Source organism: Myotis daubentonii, chromosome 1 (genome assembly GCF_963259705.1).
Source record: "Myotis daubentonii chromosome 1, mMyoDau2.1, whole genome shotgun sequence".
Classification (NCBI taxonomy): Eukaryota; Metazoa; Chordata; class Mammalia; order Chiroptera; family Vespertilionidae; genus Myotis; species Myotis daubentonii.
The window spans coordinates 139,667,849-139,683,560 of NC_081840.1; the positions used below are offsets into that span (position 1 = coordinate 139,667,849).

A 15,712-nucleotide genomic window follows, 5' to 3' on the forward strand; every position below is an offset into this window, starting at 1 on the left:
CCCAGACTGGCCAGGCACCCCAGTGGGGACCCCCACCCTGAAGGGTGTGTGACCAGCTGCAAACAGCCATAATCCCCTCATCCAGGCTGGCCAGGCACCCCAGTGGGGACCCCCACCCTGATCCAGGACACCCTTCAGGGCAAACCAGCCGGCCCCCACCCATGCACCAGGCCTCTATCCTATATAGTAAAAGGGTAATATGCCTCCCAGCACTGGGAGCAGCGAGGCCTCCCGGCACCAGGATCAGCCTGACAGGGGGCAGCGCCCAAACCCCCTGAATACCCTGCGGCTCTGTGTGTGACAGGGTGTGGCACCGCACCTCCCCACCCCCCATGGGCCCTGCTCTGTGTGTGACGGGGTAGAGCCATAACCTCCCCATTGGCTCTGCCCTGAGTGTGAGAGTGGCAGTGCCCCAACCCCCTGATCGGCCCTGCTCTGTGGGTGATAGAGGGCGGCGCCCCAACCGCCCCCCACGGGCCCTGTTCTGTGTGTGACGGGGTAAAGCCATAACCTCCCCACCAGCCCTGCCCTGAGTGTGACAGGGTGCGGCGCCTCAACCCCCTGATCGACCCTGCTCTGTGCGTGACAGAGTACAGAGCCCCAACACCCTGATCGACCCTGCTCTGTGCGTGACAGAGTACAGAGCCCCAACCCCCCTGATGGGCCCTGCTCTGTGAGTGACAGGGGACAGTGCCCCAACCCCCTGATTGGCCCTGCTCTGTGCATGACAGGGGGTGGCGCCGCAACCTCCCCATCGACCCTGCCTTGAGTATGACAGGGGGCGGTGCCCCAACCCCCAATCGGCCCTACCCTGAGTGTGACAGGGTGGCATTGCAACCTCCCGATCCGCCCTGCTCTGTGCATGACAGGGGGCGGCGCCCCAACTCCCCAATTAGCCCTGCTCTGGGCCTGACCAGGGGCTGCACCTAGGGATTGGGCCTGCCCTCTGCCTCCCGGGAGCAGGCCTAAGCCAGCAGGTCATTATCTCCTGAGGGGTCACAGACTGCAAGAGGGCACAGGCCGGGCTGAGGGACCCCCTTCCCCCCGAGTGCACAAATTTTTGTGCACCGGGCCTCTAGTATATATATAAAACACTAATATGCAAATAGACTGAGTAGCAGAACAACCAAACAATTGAACAACCAAACAACTGGTTGCTATGATGTGCGCTGACCACCAGGGGGTGCATGTGGAACATGGTGGGCAGCAGGTGGCAGAGCATGGAACATGGCAGGCATTGGCTGTGGCGAAATGGTGGAGCAGGTGAGCGGGGGCGCCAGACCAAGGCAGAGCGCTGGTTGCTGTCATTGGGTCAAGACTCTGGTGCTTACTGAAAATTCTTTGCTCCCGTGCACCGCTGTCCCACCAGCGTTCGCACCCGCTGCCAGCGCCCAGTGCTGGTTCCGATCACTCTGCGCTATCAGTGGGTGCGAGCAGCAGCTGCCACCAGCCCTGACTGCCCCTTGAGGTCTTCTCCATCTCCCCCTGCTCCTGAGGGGCAATTGGGGCAGCAGCTTCCACTCACACCCGCTGAGGACACTGGCCCTGCTCACACCCGCTGCTGGCGCTGGCTCCAATTGCTCTCCTCTGTCAGCAGGTGCGAGTGGGCTGGCGCCGTCAGCTCATGGGAGTGGTGGTGGTGAGAGCGGGGTTGTCGGCAGACAGGGGCCACAGAGGGAGGGACTGGGTGGGGGCACAGAGGATGGGCCAAGACCCGCCCTGTGCCCACTGCAGCCTGGTAGTCCACAGTTCCTTTCAGGGTGCATGAATGCGTGCACTGGGCCCCTAATATCTGATAAAGGACTTGCATCTAGAAAATATAAGGAACTCTTACAACTAACTCAGTAAGATGACAAACAACCCAAGTTAAAAGTTGGCAAAAGACCTTGGCATTTTTCCAAAGAAGACATATAATAGCTAACAAGCACACTAATCATTAGGAAAATGCAAATTAAAACCACAATGAGATACCCTTATATATCCACTAGAATGGCTATAATTAAAACAACTGACAATACTAAATGTTGGCAAGTGTGTGGAGAAACTGGAAACCTCATCATTGCTGGTAGAAATGTAAAATGGTACAGCCAATTTGGAAAATAATTGGCAATTTTTCAAATTTACCATAAAACTCAGAATTCCACTTCAAGGAATCCATCTAAGAGAAATGACAAGATATTTCCACATAAAGAATGTTCATAGAAGCATTATTCATAACAGCAAAAAATTAGAAATCCAAATATCTATCAACTGGTGAATCAAAATTAAGTATTGTATAGTTTAATTTATAAGAAATGCCCAGACAAGACAAATATATAGAGAAAAAGAAATCAGATTAGGCGATTGTCTAATGCTGAGGGTAGGAGCAGAGATTGAGCAAACAAACTTTTTGAAATAATAGAAATATTGCCCTAGCCAGTTTGTCTCAGTGGATAGAGCATCGGCCTGCTGATTAAGGGTTCCTGGGTTTGATTCCAGTCAAGGGCACATGCCCATATTGTGGGCTTGATCTCCAGTAGGGGGCGTGCAGGAGGCAGCCGATCAATGATTCTCTCTCATTGCTGCTCCAATCTCTCTCCCTCTCCCTTCCTCTCTGAAATCAATAAAAATATATTGAAAAATAATAATAAAAATATTATAAAATGATGCTAGTGATGGTTGTCCAATGCTAAAAATTTGCTTTAAGAAATCATTAAATCATTTACCTACAGTGGGTAAATTCTATAGTATGTAAATTATATCTTAATTAATTCATTTTAAAGGTTTGGATGGGCAATCCTGGGGCCCACCCTGGACCCCACCCCAGACCTTTGAACCAGAATTTCTGGACATAAAGCTTAAGAATGTACATTTTAACAAGTTCACTGGGTGAGTCTCCTGTACAGGGATCTGGTTTTGGATAACCTTACCAGAGCTCAATCATTTACTAGATCAGGTTGCAATTAATTTAAGTCATAAAATTCAGGTTAGAAAAGTAGGAATTTGTTTAAACCATGGGGTTTCCATCCTGGTGTTAAGAGAAATTCTTCTGAGAGTTATTAAGAGGTGACCAACTATAAAGATGCCCACAGTACAACAAAAGTTGGTTTAATTGTTAAAGTTGAGGAAGTCCCCCCCCATAATTTCCATATATTTAAATATAAATTGTCAAAAGGAAGATTTAGCAATTTGGGAGAGGCAAATTTCCCAAGTTTATTTGATCACAAAACCTTTTTTTCCTTCTGAAGATCAGAACTTGTATTTCAGAGAAAGCCATATTAGGTATGAGAAATCCCAAACCAGACCTTATTTTAATAATATGCTCTAGTTTGAGAGAGAACACACAATATCCAAGTCTTAGAATTTGAGTGAAAATTTTAGAATTTGAGTGAAAGAATGACGTTTCCTTCCAGACAGAAGTAATCACCTAGCTTATTGCAAACTTTCTTTTGGCCAAGGACCTATTTCATAAAGTTAAATTTTAACTCAGAAGAATATAACACATGAAAAAGGAGGGGGCAGAAGTTTAAGTTTATGGTTATAGGAGAGGTAGAGTGGGAGCCCAAAGCCTCCATTTGCTCCTACTTCCCTGTGCCTCCCCACCTGATTTCTGGGTCTGGGAAGAACTGTGATTCCTGGGAATGCACTGTAAAACCCATGAAGATTGTTCTCCATATAAATGTGAAGGCTTACGAATTTAGAAACTAGAGGTACATGGAAATGTAACAGTCTGGGCCTTAAGGCCACTTTGTGAAAGGGGCCTGGCCTCTATTTAAACCTTGGCATTTTTGGTGGGCTGAACTGTATGGGGTCTCTCTGGAACCAAAGGGCAAATAGGGATGACTTAGGGGCTTAGAACAGAGAGAAAATGTTGGTTTTAGGAAAGCCAGTCAGCTAGGATGGAGTCAGAGGCTATCTATGGAGACAAATAAGAAAGAACTAGAAATAGTATTCCAGAGAGAATTCTGTGCAGATCTTTTAAGCTGCAAACATACCTGTTCCCAGAACGTTACCACTGGCTGGGAAATAAAATTGTGCAGAGACTGGTTAGCCTCTGATACATTACTTTCTCCGAAATAAATACAAGCTCTCAGGAAAAGCCAGGGCTTTAGGGGCGTGTCCTATGAAGGCAAAGATCACCTCTTAACTCTCCCTGGTTAACTGGAGAGTCTACAAAATGTGAGGCAAAGGTACCTGGGTGAGAAGCAATGCTTTCCCAAGTTCCATTTTCATCAGTTTTTCTCGGACAATTGTTATCTTGAGACTGTTACTTATAATGTAATATTTTATGTATGGGTAGTATTTCCTCTGAACAAATGTTCAGGTAAACTGTTCAGGTAAAGCACAGATTGTTTGTATTTCAAATTCTCTGCCCTGAAAAGTGCTGTCTCCCACTGCATAAAAGAGATACAGAAACAGGGTCTTAAATTGTATTGCATGATTCATTCAAGAGACAGTCCACCCAGCACAGGGTCAAGCCCGACACAGGAAGTAATACTCACCGGTCCACAATGATGCCATGAGGTATGAAGACATATTCCAAATCTCCATAATAGTGCTGTGGGTATGTAAATAAATTCAAGTCATACTCTGGACAATCGTTCATAACCTGCAAATCAAATGATTTTGGTTATGGCATTTTTTTCTTTGGAAATTTATTTTAAAACCATAAATAAACAAAAAGTGTCATTTGAAAAACAAAATAATACCAAAAACAGAAAGTAGTCCTATGATAAATATGGCATTAAATTATATTCTGTGAACCTATGAAAAGTTCAGTGGGACAAGGTAATGTTTCATTCAACTTGATAAAGGACCTAGTACTGAAGAACACAGAGTACATGTATAAAATACCTTAATTTATGCCTTAATTATAAATGTTACCATGACTATAACATGTGTATCTATAACATTATAGTTGTAATACTAATATATACACTATATCACATATTACTATAGTATTATATATACTACTAGTGGCCCGGTGCACGAAATTTGTGCACAGGGGAGGGGGTGTTCCTCAGCCCGGCCTGCACCCTCTCCAATCTGGGACCCCTCGAAGGATGTCCTACTGCTGGTTTACAGCGATCGGGCCTAAACCAGCAGTCGGACATCCCTCTCGCAATCTGGGACTGCTGGCTCCTAACTGCTCACCTGCCTGTCTGCCTGCCTGATTGCCCCTAACCACTCTGCCTGCTGGCCTGCTTGCCCCCAAATGCCCCCCCCCCGCCCCTGCCAGCCTGATCATCCCCAACTGTCTCCCCTGCTGGCCTGCTTGCCCCTACCTTCCCTCCCCACTGGCCTGCTCACCCCCAACTGCCCCCCTACTGGCCTGCTCACTCCAAACTGCCCCCCCTGCTGTCCTGATCACCTCTAACTGACCCCCACTGATGGCCTGCTTTCCCCCAACTGGCCCCCCTGCTGGTCTGCTTACCCTCAATGGCCCTGCCCCCCACCAGCCTGATCACCCACAACTGCCCTCCCCTCTTGGCCTCTAACCGCCTCTACCTCAGCCCTGCCACCATGGCTTTGTCCAGAAGAACGTCTGGAAGGTCTCCTGGAAGGTCTCCCAGTCTAATGAGCATATTACTCTTTTATTAGTATAGATAGAGGCCTTGTGCATGGGTGGGGGCCGGCTGGTTTGCCCTGAAGGGTGTCCTGGATCAGGGTGGGGGTTCCCTTGGGGTGTGGGGTGGCTTGGGCGAGGGGCCTGTGGTGGTTTGCAGGCCCGGCCATGCCCCCATGGGGTGAGGGTCCCTGCTGTGGGGGGGCGTGGCCAGTCTGGATGAGGGGCTGAGGGCTGTTTGCTGGCTGGCCATGCCCCCATGGGGTGAGGGTCCCTGCTGTGGGGGGGCATGGCTGGTCTGGGTGAGGGGCTGAGGGCTGTTTGCTGGCTGGCCATGGCCCCGGGCAACCCAGGCTCCCAGACCCTCCTTGAGCGGAGGCCACAGAGGCTGGAAGCAGGTATCTGGGATTTATTTATCTTCTATAATTGAAACTTTGTAGCCTTGAGCAGAGCCCACAACCGGCCAGGGCAGGCAGGAAGCTTGGCTTCCTCCATCACCAGGGGCAACGCAAGCTTCCTGTTCGCTCCAGCTCCGTGGCTGCTGCCATCTTGGTTGGGTTTATTTGCATACTCACTCCTGATTGGCTGGTGGGTGTGGCTTGCGGGTGTAGCAGAGGTACGGTCAATTTGCACGTTTCTCTTTTATTAGATAAGATTACATTTCCATGCATTGTATAAGCCTCATTTGCCTGAGAAAGATTTCCTATTAAAAATACATGTCTCTGGGGATTAGTGTAGACCCAAACTTCTGAGTCATCTCATCCTTCTTGCAAAGACTTCTACAGGACATACTATGGTGGAAACTAAAGTCATTTTATTGGGAAACAGTTGCTCCAGGAAACTGGCCCATTCAGGTACTGGGAAGACTGCAAGCAAGTCTTCCTCTTGCTTAGGATGGGATGTGCAAGTTTTATGGTTAAAGTAGTAAAGAGGTGAGCTAGAAAATGAAGGTGAAGATGTTACTTTTACTCTCAGATATTTAGGAAAGGATGCAACACAACAGTTTGAATGCACTCAAACTGACCATGGCTGCATTGCCAGTTCTGGTTCTCTAATTACTCCTACCCACTGCCATCAGACTTTTCTGTCCAGCTTTAAGTTTTCCAGGCCTTTCATAATGCAGACCTTTCCTAATTTTCCAGCCCAGTTCCCTAAATTATCTCCTTCCTGTCCTCAGATCGGTCTTCAGTCGAGTTGTTTTCCTTCCCAGCTCTGTGTTCTGTTCAACTGTCTGTCTTGCATCTACATCTTCTCCCTGTCTTTCTTCTCTGTCTCTGTATTCCAAGCTCAGCTCCCCCAGGAAGCTTGGGTCAGTACCCTCTTCTTTCTGGAGGCCTTGATGCCTGTTCCTGTCCTCTGATCTTCTTTCTCAAACTCCCGGTACGCCTCACAGCTATCTGTTCTCCTAGACTAGAGGATCCCTTTCAGGCTCCTTGAGAAAACTCCTGTTCCTGCCAGCACCTGATTTGGTTTTACTGTTTTAGAACCCACTTGGGCCTCATTTAATGCTGGGACATCCTCCCGCTTTCCATTCTCCTTTTCACTCCAGATTTAAAAACAATTCTCTTTTGCTCAGGTTTTGGAAGGGCAACTTATGGTCCAGCCCCCACCTGCTCCCATCCAAAACTTGTAATAGTTCCCCCAAAATTTATCCTTCTCTATCAGGAAAGAACAACTCCTTTTTCCAGTTGCTCAGATAAAAACCTCAGAATTGTTGTCAATTTCATTCTTACATCCCCTTCATACAACCCATTAGTCAATCTTATCATCGATTCCTTCAAAATGTAACCAGGACCGCCTCTCTGTCTGTGTCACCATATGTCTCCTGGGATTATTGCCCTAGCTGCCAAACTTACCTCTCTGTGTCCACCATTGCATGCATACTCCCACCACATGGCAGCTGAAGGGCTCCTTTAAAAATGTGCATGATGTCATAGCCATCTTCTGCGGTTATTTTCAAAGGCTTCCCATTTCTCTGAGTACAATGCAGAGTACTCACCATGGCTTCCCTCTCTGACTTGTCTTCAAGCCTGCTCTTCCTCACTCACTGCTTTAGGCATTGTCCCCCTTGCTGATCCCTGAATGTGCCAAGCATGCTTCCATCTCAAGGGTCTTGCACTTGCCATGTTTTTTCTTCCCCCAGATATCCACATGACTTACCCTTCACTTACTTCAAGTCTTCATTCAGATGTCACCTCTACAGACAGGCCTTCCCTGACCACCCAAGTAAAATAGCAGCCACCTCCTACCCACTCATTCTTGTCTGCCTCCTACCCAGCTTTACTTTCCTTCATAGCATGTATTCCTACTGGATGTGATATGTGTGTGTGTGTGTGTGTGTGTGTGTGTGTGTGTTTTGTCTTGTCTCCTCCCACTGGAATATTAGCTTCTTCTGGTAGAGACTTTGTCTTTTTAATGGTTGAATCCCCAGAGCCCAGGACACTGACCTGGAATATGGCAGCTGCTCAAAAATGTTAAATGAGTGAATGACACATAGTCTCCATTCACGGATTATGCAATACTACCTGAACTCCAGCCTCAACCTTGTCTCCTTGTGATAAAGAGCACTTCTGTTCAAGGCTCTGAAAATTCATATCTACCATGGGCAGACTCCTAATCAATGGTGTGTGTCATCTGTATATTCGAAGAGTATCACATTGCTCTTCCTCTACCAGCAAACTGGCTGGGTACACTACTGAATTTGCACAGAGCAACTCTGGCTTCCACCCCTGAGAACTCTTTGGGCCTGCTGTAACCATTAATACCATCGTGGCTGGGCAGAGCCTGAACCACCAGCTATACATGAGCAGCTTTCAGAAGACCCGCTAGCAGGCCAAGGTCAAGACAGATGGGAACCCTGTCCAGAACCAGGGAGATCATCCAAGTAAATAGCTCTTTCTGGCTCCCCTTCCAGACCACACACACTAACCACCCTACTTCCCAGAGCCAGGTGATGGCATCATAACTAACAGTCATCTGAACCCATTCCTTCCATCATGCAAATCCTTTACTGCCCTCTCTAAATCTGAGACAATTCTCCACTTCATGTTGTAGAGCTCAGCTCTAGCATTTGCAAGCTGTGATGTTAGAGAAATTACCTACTCTCTCTGAGATTCAGTTTCCCTCTCCTGTAAATAAGACACATAAAACCTATAGACAGGGTAGTTGTGAGGATTAAGGCATAGAACAGATAATGTTCTTAGAGGTCTTAGTACATTTCCTGATGCATAATAAGTGCTTAATAAATGATGCCCCCTCCCCAAATAAGAAAATGGCAAATTAAACCAACCTATAGATAAAAACTGTAATTGTAATCCATAGCACAGAGGCAGATGGAGTGCTGGTTAAGAGCATACACTTACAAGTACAATACACCTGGAGACAATGAGATCTTAGGCATGTTAACCTCTCTGAGTCCCAGTGTATTCACCTAGAAAGTGGAGTCTATGCCTACCTCATGTGGTTACTGTGAGGAGTAAATAAGACAGACAATGGAGATAAAACTCATATCCATATTTAGTCTATCGTACTTATGTAATAAATATTAACTGCTTAGATGTACTGAAACATCAATAGTTTACTTATAACTGATATGCTTTAATTAACTTAAAGATGTGCCGCAAACCCGCTTGCCAAACTCTCATTACCCTAGTTAAAGCTGTAAATGTAAAAGCAGAAGAAATGTATTTTTCAAAAACTATTCTATAATCCAAACTGGCCTTATTTCCAATAGAATAGTGAGTTGTCATTGTTGAGTAGAGGTAAAGGATCTACTTTGTTATCCTTGATATCGCACACAAATGGCATTGTAAGTTAAGCCCGAAACCTGGGGGATTGGAAACTGCTGTGGACTGTAGATAATTATGTTATTAATCTGCTTTTTAAAATATCAAAACAAGAAGTCTTTAAATAGCTTCTGTATCACAGATAATATGCTCTAAGTTTATTCAGCACAATCTTTCTCTGTTGGAAGATGCAAAACACGGCCAAGCTGGGGAAGTGACACATTAACTGAGCCATTTTATACAACATCAAACCTCAGAACTCAATCCAAATCTCTTTTCTCATTTAATGATACAGTATATTGGAAACCTTCTTTCTAAGTCATTAATATATTTTTTGCTTAGAATATTTCTTGCGTTATTTTTCAAGTGGTTTCCCCCCAAGGAGAAAAACAGTTTGGAAACACATATAAAAAGTGAATCTCTGCTCTTCTCTGCTGCGAAGTCCCTCACTTTGTGACCCACTCTCTCCTCCAGGCAGTGACCATGGCTGCTGCCAATTTCAGGCTCAGGGCTACCCCTCCACCATCAGAGAGGAAGGGAGTCTAACCCCTCAGCTCTGTTTCCAAGAATCCCGCACACGAACATCAGCACCTTGAGACTCTGAGTGTGCCTTTCTGGCCAATTTAGGTTAATCTACTTATCCTGAATTCTACTGGAGAAAAGGACATAAATGCAGGAACTGTCTCTATTATAACTGGCTATTTTCAACCAAGGCAGGCCCTCTCACTGCCTCCCTACATCTTCCACAAAATTACCTTGCTTTTGAGAGGGCTTCTTTTAACACAAATAGATTGGGCTGTTTACACGATTCCATCATTGCTTTTGAGACTTTAACAATCTACCTTTCCTATTAGTCATACAGATTTACCTCGTTCTCTTTTAAGAGTATCTATTATTAAATAGTAGTGCTATATTTAACCATTCTATTGATGGAATGGCTTTTTTATTAATGGCTTTGTAATTGTTAAATACAATGGCTACTTTTCCATCTTAATCCTACTGGCTTTCTGACACTCTTAATGACCTCTTTGCACCCTCCCCTCCAAACTCTTTCCTGGGCACCTCCCGCCCTTCCTATTCTCTCCTACATTGCTCCTCATTCTTAGTCTCTTGAACTGACTTCTCCTGGACACTCTGCCTCTTACAGGTTTCTACCTGTAATAGTAATTTTTAAATTTTCCCCATTTTTATTGGGGGTCCCTATCCACCCACCCCCAAGCATCAGATCTCTTTCTACTTGCTGATGATTTCTAAATATATTCAATCACTCTCCTGAAATCTAAATATGAATTTAAAGTTGCTTACAATGCATACTGCCCTGTAGGCCCTATGGTCACTCACTACAGACTTGATCTGTCCAGAACTGAACTTATTTCCCTTTCATATTTTCATGTCCTTCACCCCAACCCCAGGCCTGACCATCTTCTCCATGGCAACTGGGGTGGCTTTATTTAAATTCAATTTTCACTGAATTTATTGGGGTGGCATTGGTTAATAAAATTATATAGATTTTCAGGTGTATAATTTTATAATACATCATCTGTATATTGTACTGTGTGTTCGCCACCCCAAGTCAAATCTCCTTCCACAGAGTGACATTTTTATATATGTGGTTTTTTTTGTTTGTTTGTTTGTTTTTAGAGAGAGGAAGGGAGAGGGAGATGGAGCCCAAAACCATGGAGCATGTGCCCTGACCAGGAATTGAACCCACAACCTCTTGGTTCATGGATTGACACTCAACCACAGAGCCACACCAACCGGGCCAGAGTGACATTTTTAAAATATAAATTGGGTGTAAAATTTCTTCTCAGTGAAATATCCATCTTATATAAAAACTGCTGTTTGAAATTTTAACCCTGATAGTATGGCTTCTGTCTTAAATAATAAGGAAAATAAGACTACTCCCATTCCAGAGAGGCCATAAACTATGCCCCAGACAGAGTTGTCAGTGCTGACACCAGGCCAGGCCTTGAGATATGGTCTCATGGCCCCTTCCCAGCACACAGGCCTTCTTTCTCAGAAGGCCCGGAAGTCTCATTCCAAATTTGGGGGACAAAGGACTGGAAAAAAGTATAAATAAAGAGAGTTTCCTCCATATTGGGGGCCCAGAATTTGAAAGACACATTTTTCTCTGGGCCTGCACAGAATTTAATAATAAAATATAACTCCTGTAGTCGGCACTGCAGTTCAGCCCTTGCTTTGGCAGGGTTCTGTAACTGTAGTCCCTGGCCAGCTTAATCAAGGCTCCTAAATTTTGATCTGAGTCCCTGGTGGTCGTCTCTGCGGGTTGCCCCATTACACTCAGGATGTAATAATTTCTTACCACTTGGCATGTGCTGTCTTGAGTACTCTGCTTCAGAGTCTTCCCATGGCTACCTCTTGCTTACACTTCAGATGGTGGCTCAAACGTCAAGGAAAAAGAGGCCTCCCTGAGCAAAAACAGTGCTCCCCAGCCTCCTCCAACCACCATCTCTTTATTCTCCTCTTTCCTTCTCATTGCACTAACTGAAACTATCTCCTTTATTTATTTGCTTTCATACTGCCTGCCTGTGTCCTTTCTGTAGAATGTAAGCTCCATGAAGACAGGGCTTGATCGTGTTCTCTGCTGTATCCCTAGAGCCTAGAACTCCACCTGGAACCCAGCAGGACAGTGAACGTATGTGGATGCCTAAATAAATGAACTGCAACTCCTTTAAGAGCCAAAGCCCTCCTGTTAATTTAAGAACCGAGCAACACATTTCAACCTGAATAGTTCTATTTGAGCATGAGGTGTTTCCTTCCCCAATCCATTCACTCATGCAATCATTCATAATCACAGATTACCAGATGTACTGGTTTATAATGCAGATTTTTTTTCAATAGATGGAGTTACACATATGTTGATATATATGCGATTTGACATGTATGCTATTTTGTTGTATTGACAGCAAGCTTCAAAACTTCTTAAGTCAAATTTTCTCAAGGTATTAAGATCATAGATCTTTTTACGCTTAAAAATGTCAAATTTCGTGCCAAAAAAGGAGCATTTTCGGAAAGTTTTAATTCATTACTTTATTTTGAAGAAAAGTGCTGCTGAAAGTTATCGTATACTTCAGGAACCTTATGGTGAACATGCTCCATCTCAAGATACTTGTGAATGCTGGTTTAAACGCTTTAAAAGTGATGATTTTGATGTGAAAGACAAAGAACGTCCAGGTCAACCAAAAAAGTTTGAAGACCATTACAAGCATTATTGGATGAAGATGCCTGTCAAACTCAAAAACAACTTGCAGAAAGATTAACTGTTGCTCAGCAAACAATTTCCGATCGTTTACAAGCAATGGGAAAGATTTTAAAGGAAGGGAAATGGGTGCCACATCAACTGAATGAAAGAAAAATAGAAAACGGAAAAGTCAACAGTAAAATGTTGCTTCAACGGCACGAAATAAAGTCTTTTTTGCATCGAATTGTGACTGGTGATGAAAAGTGGATTTATTTTGAGAATTCCAAATGCACAAAATCATGGGTTGATCCAGGTCAACCATCAACATCGACTGCAAGGCAAAATCGCTTTGGAAAGAAGACAATGCTCTGCGTTTGGTGGGATCAGGAAGGTGTGGTGTATTATGAGCTTCTAAAACCAGGTGAAACTGTTAATACTGATCGCTACCGACAACAATTAATCAATTTGAGCCACGCTTTGATTGTAATGGGCCAGAAGACACGGCAAAGTAATTTTGCTTCATGATACCGCACCATCACACCTTCAAAACCAGTTAAAGACACATTAAATGATCTCGCCTGGGAGGTATTAACCCATCTGCCCTATTCACCAAAACTTACTCCTTCAGATTACCATTTGTTCCAATTGATGGCACACTCACTTTCTGAGCAGCACTTCAAAACATACGAAGAAGTGGAAAATTGGGTCTCTGAATGGTTTGCCTCAAAACAAGAAAAGTTCTATTGGGACAATATCCACAAATTACCTGAAAGATGGGGAAATGTGTAGCTAGCGATGGATATTACTTTGAATAAAGCACTTTTGATGTTTCTCTTGAAATTATCGTGCTTTCTTTGATTACAAAATCCACATTATTAACCAGTACAGCTGGTATTTGTGAATTACAGGGTGAGCTCTTAAAAAAGTAATCTTAATGTAGAACACTGGCTCCACCGGCCACCCTCACCACGTTTTAGATTAAACCTGACAGTAATAACCACTGCCTCCTACAGAAATCATTCTCCATGGGAGGCACGGGCAGACGCCAGTGGCCACAGGGCAGAACTGGATTTGATTCAGGACACTGAAGAGAGGGGTGCCCTCTGGTTGACTCCTGGAGGGATTGTCTGGGATACAGAGGCTCTGGTCTGGGAACCCACCATCCCACGTCCTCCTCTTGGGGCACAGTACCGCATATTTGACATATAAACTCTCCAGATCACTCCCGAGGCCTCGCGTGCTGAGTCCCTTCTGCAGACGAGGTACCTGAAGCTCGAGAGGCACTCGCCCGGAGCTTGGGCAGAGACCCCACAGCGAGGGTCCCCGCGCAGGTTGCAAAGCTCAAAGGTCACCTGAGCTACTTTAGTCCTAGCTGCCGCGGAGAACCCTCAGTGTCCTGTGAAGACAAAGCGAGAGGGCCGGGCTGGAGAGCGCAGGAGGAAGCACAAGAGGAGGGAGGTCCCACGGGTGGCCGCGGGGGTCTGTGGGGAAGTGACACATTAACTGAGGCTGGCAGAAGTGGGGGCCCGGCGCGACCCAGGCTTACCGCTGGAGTAGCGGATTCCGGGCCGGGGCCAGAGGGGAGACACAGAACACCGGGTGGCGGGATGTTGAGTGTTTGGTCAGATGGCTATTTGCCCGGAGTGGGGAGTGGGGTTTAAGGATGGAAGCGATCCCCGCCGCGAGGGAAGAACAAAGCCGTGGCCCGAGCTCACCCGAACGCACTTCAAGCCTTGAGTGTAAGAGGAGGGCGCCCAGAAGGGAGGGGGGGGGGGAGCGCGCCACTCGGCCCGCAATCCATCGGGAGTTTGCCTTTACCACTACGCCTCGCCCTGGCCTGGCGCCGCTTCACTGCTCCCGGCCATGTTTCTCCCGGGGAAAGCAGGGAGGGAAGGACCTGGGAGGGGTCGGGGTGGGCCCTGGAGGTGGGGCTGGGGTCGCCCCGCCCCGGCACGGGACAGCTGGCGGAACGGAGCGCGCGCACCGACCCGGGGCCTGGCCGGGCTCCAGCGTCTCTGCTTCGGCACCTCCTCTTTGATCGCCTCCCTCGACGGGTCTGGGGGGCGGAGGTGCGGAGCCCGGAACAGGGCGTGGGGGCGCGGGGAGCAGCCGCGGAGCAGCGTTTGCTCCAGCGGAGCGCAGCCCTCCGGGGCGGTCCCTGGATGCAGCCGCCGCGGTCGCCTCGGGTCTGCGAGCCCCGGACCCCGCCTGGTCCGCGCCCCCCTGAGACTCGGGAGATCGAGGCTGAGGCTGCCGGCGGCTCGATTTTTACAGGAAGAGAAAGTGGTTCCTTGTCCCTAAGTCTGCCGTCCCAGCTCCGGGCTAACAATGTCCTCGCTAGTTTTTATGCGCTTTTCATCCCAAATAAATACACGAAGGAGCCTGCGTTCTAGGACGTAATCGAAGTAGGGCTGTGCAGGAAACTCTCTGGAAATGTTTTCTACATCCTCGAACCGCCAAACCAGGGGTCTGAAATAGCCACGCGATTGCTTTTACCCAGGACCGCACCGCGGTTAAGGCGCGGACTTTGAGATAGGACCTCTCCTTTACATCATTCGGCGAGGGCGGCGGGGGGGGGGGGGGGGGGGGGATGACGAGGGGAGAGATTTTTACAAATTACCTGCTTTACCATTTTTTGTAAAAACATACTGTTAGATTTTGAGTGTTTCAGGTTGCAGTTTAAAGCAATCACTCTCCTCAGGTGAGAAATCCTCGTTGATTCAACCCCTAACCCCAGCCTTGCCCACCGAATGCTCAGGGTCTTTGTCCATTTCTCAAGGGCCCTGCTTTCCCCATTATATGTGTGTTCATTCTCCCCGTTGTACGTGTGTTCATTCTCCGGCCTGTGCTATCCTGCCCCGCCCTTTGCCGCCCTGCGATGGGTGTGAAGCCCTGGGCTGAATACAGCTTTCTGACTCCCCCCTCTCTAAAAGACAGTTTTGTTTATCTTGGGGTTCTGGCACACGGCAGAGAGAGGAATGCTGATTTTACCTGGTTGGGGCAAATTGTTATCAATCAGCTAATGTCGCTCTAGGTTGGAAAAACAGTCCTTCAGACGCGGTCCCCGGCTCTCTTAAAGGCCTGCGCAGTGGAAGGAAGGCAGCTCCTTGGATGGCTCCGACTAGAAACCATGCTGGTCCTCCGGCGCCCATTAAACTGGGTGCTATTGTTGCCTAGTGC

The 15,712-nt window shown here is 46.9% G+C and overlaps 1 protein-coding gene across 1 annotated transcript in view; it reads right to left on the reverse strand.

The window, feature by feature from the left end:
* PRTFDC1 (phosphoribosyl transferase domain containing 1) overlaps positions 1–14,909 on the reverse strand; it is a 107,738-nt gene extending 92,829 nt beyond the window's left edge. The window contains 3 exon segments of the mRNA XM_059698229.1: positions 4,482–4,588; positions 14,351–14,367; positions 14,370–14,909. Coding sequence (XP_059554212.1) covers positions 4,482–4,588; positions 14,351–14,367; positions 14,370–14,397 — 152 coding nt within the window. The 5' untranslated portion in view covers positions 14,398–14,909.
* Between the last annotated feature and the right edge of the window lie 803 nt (positions 14,910–15,712).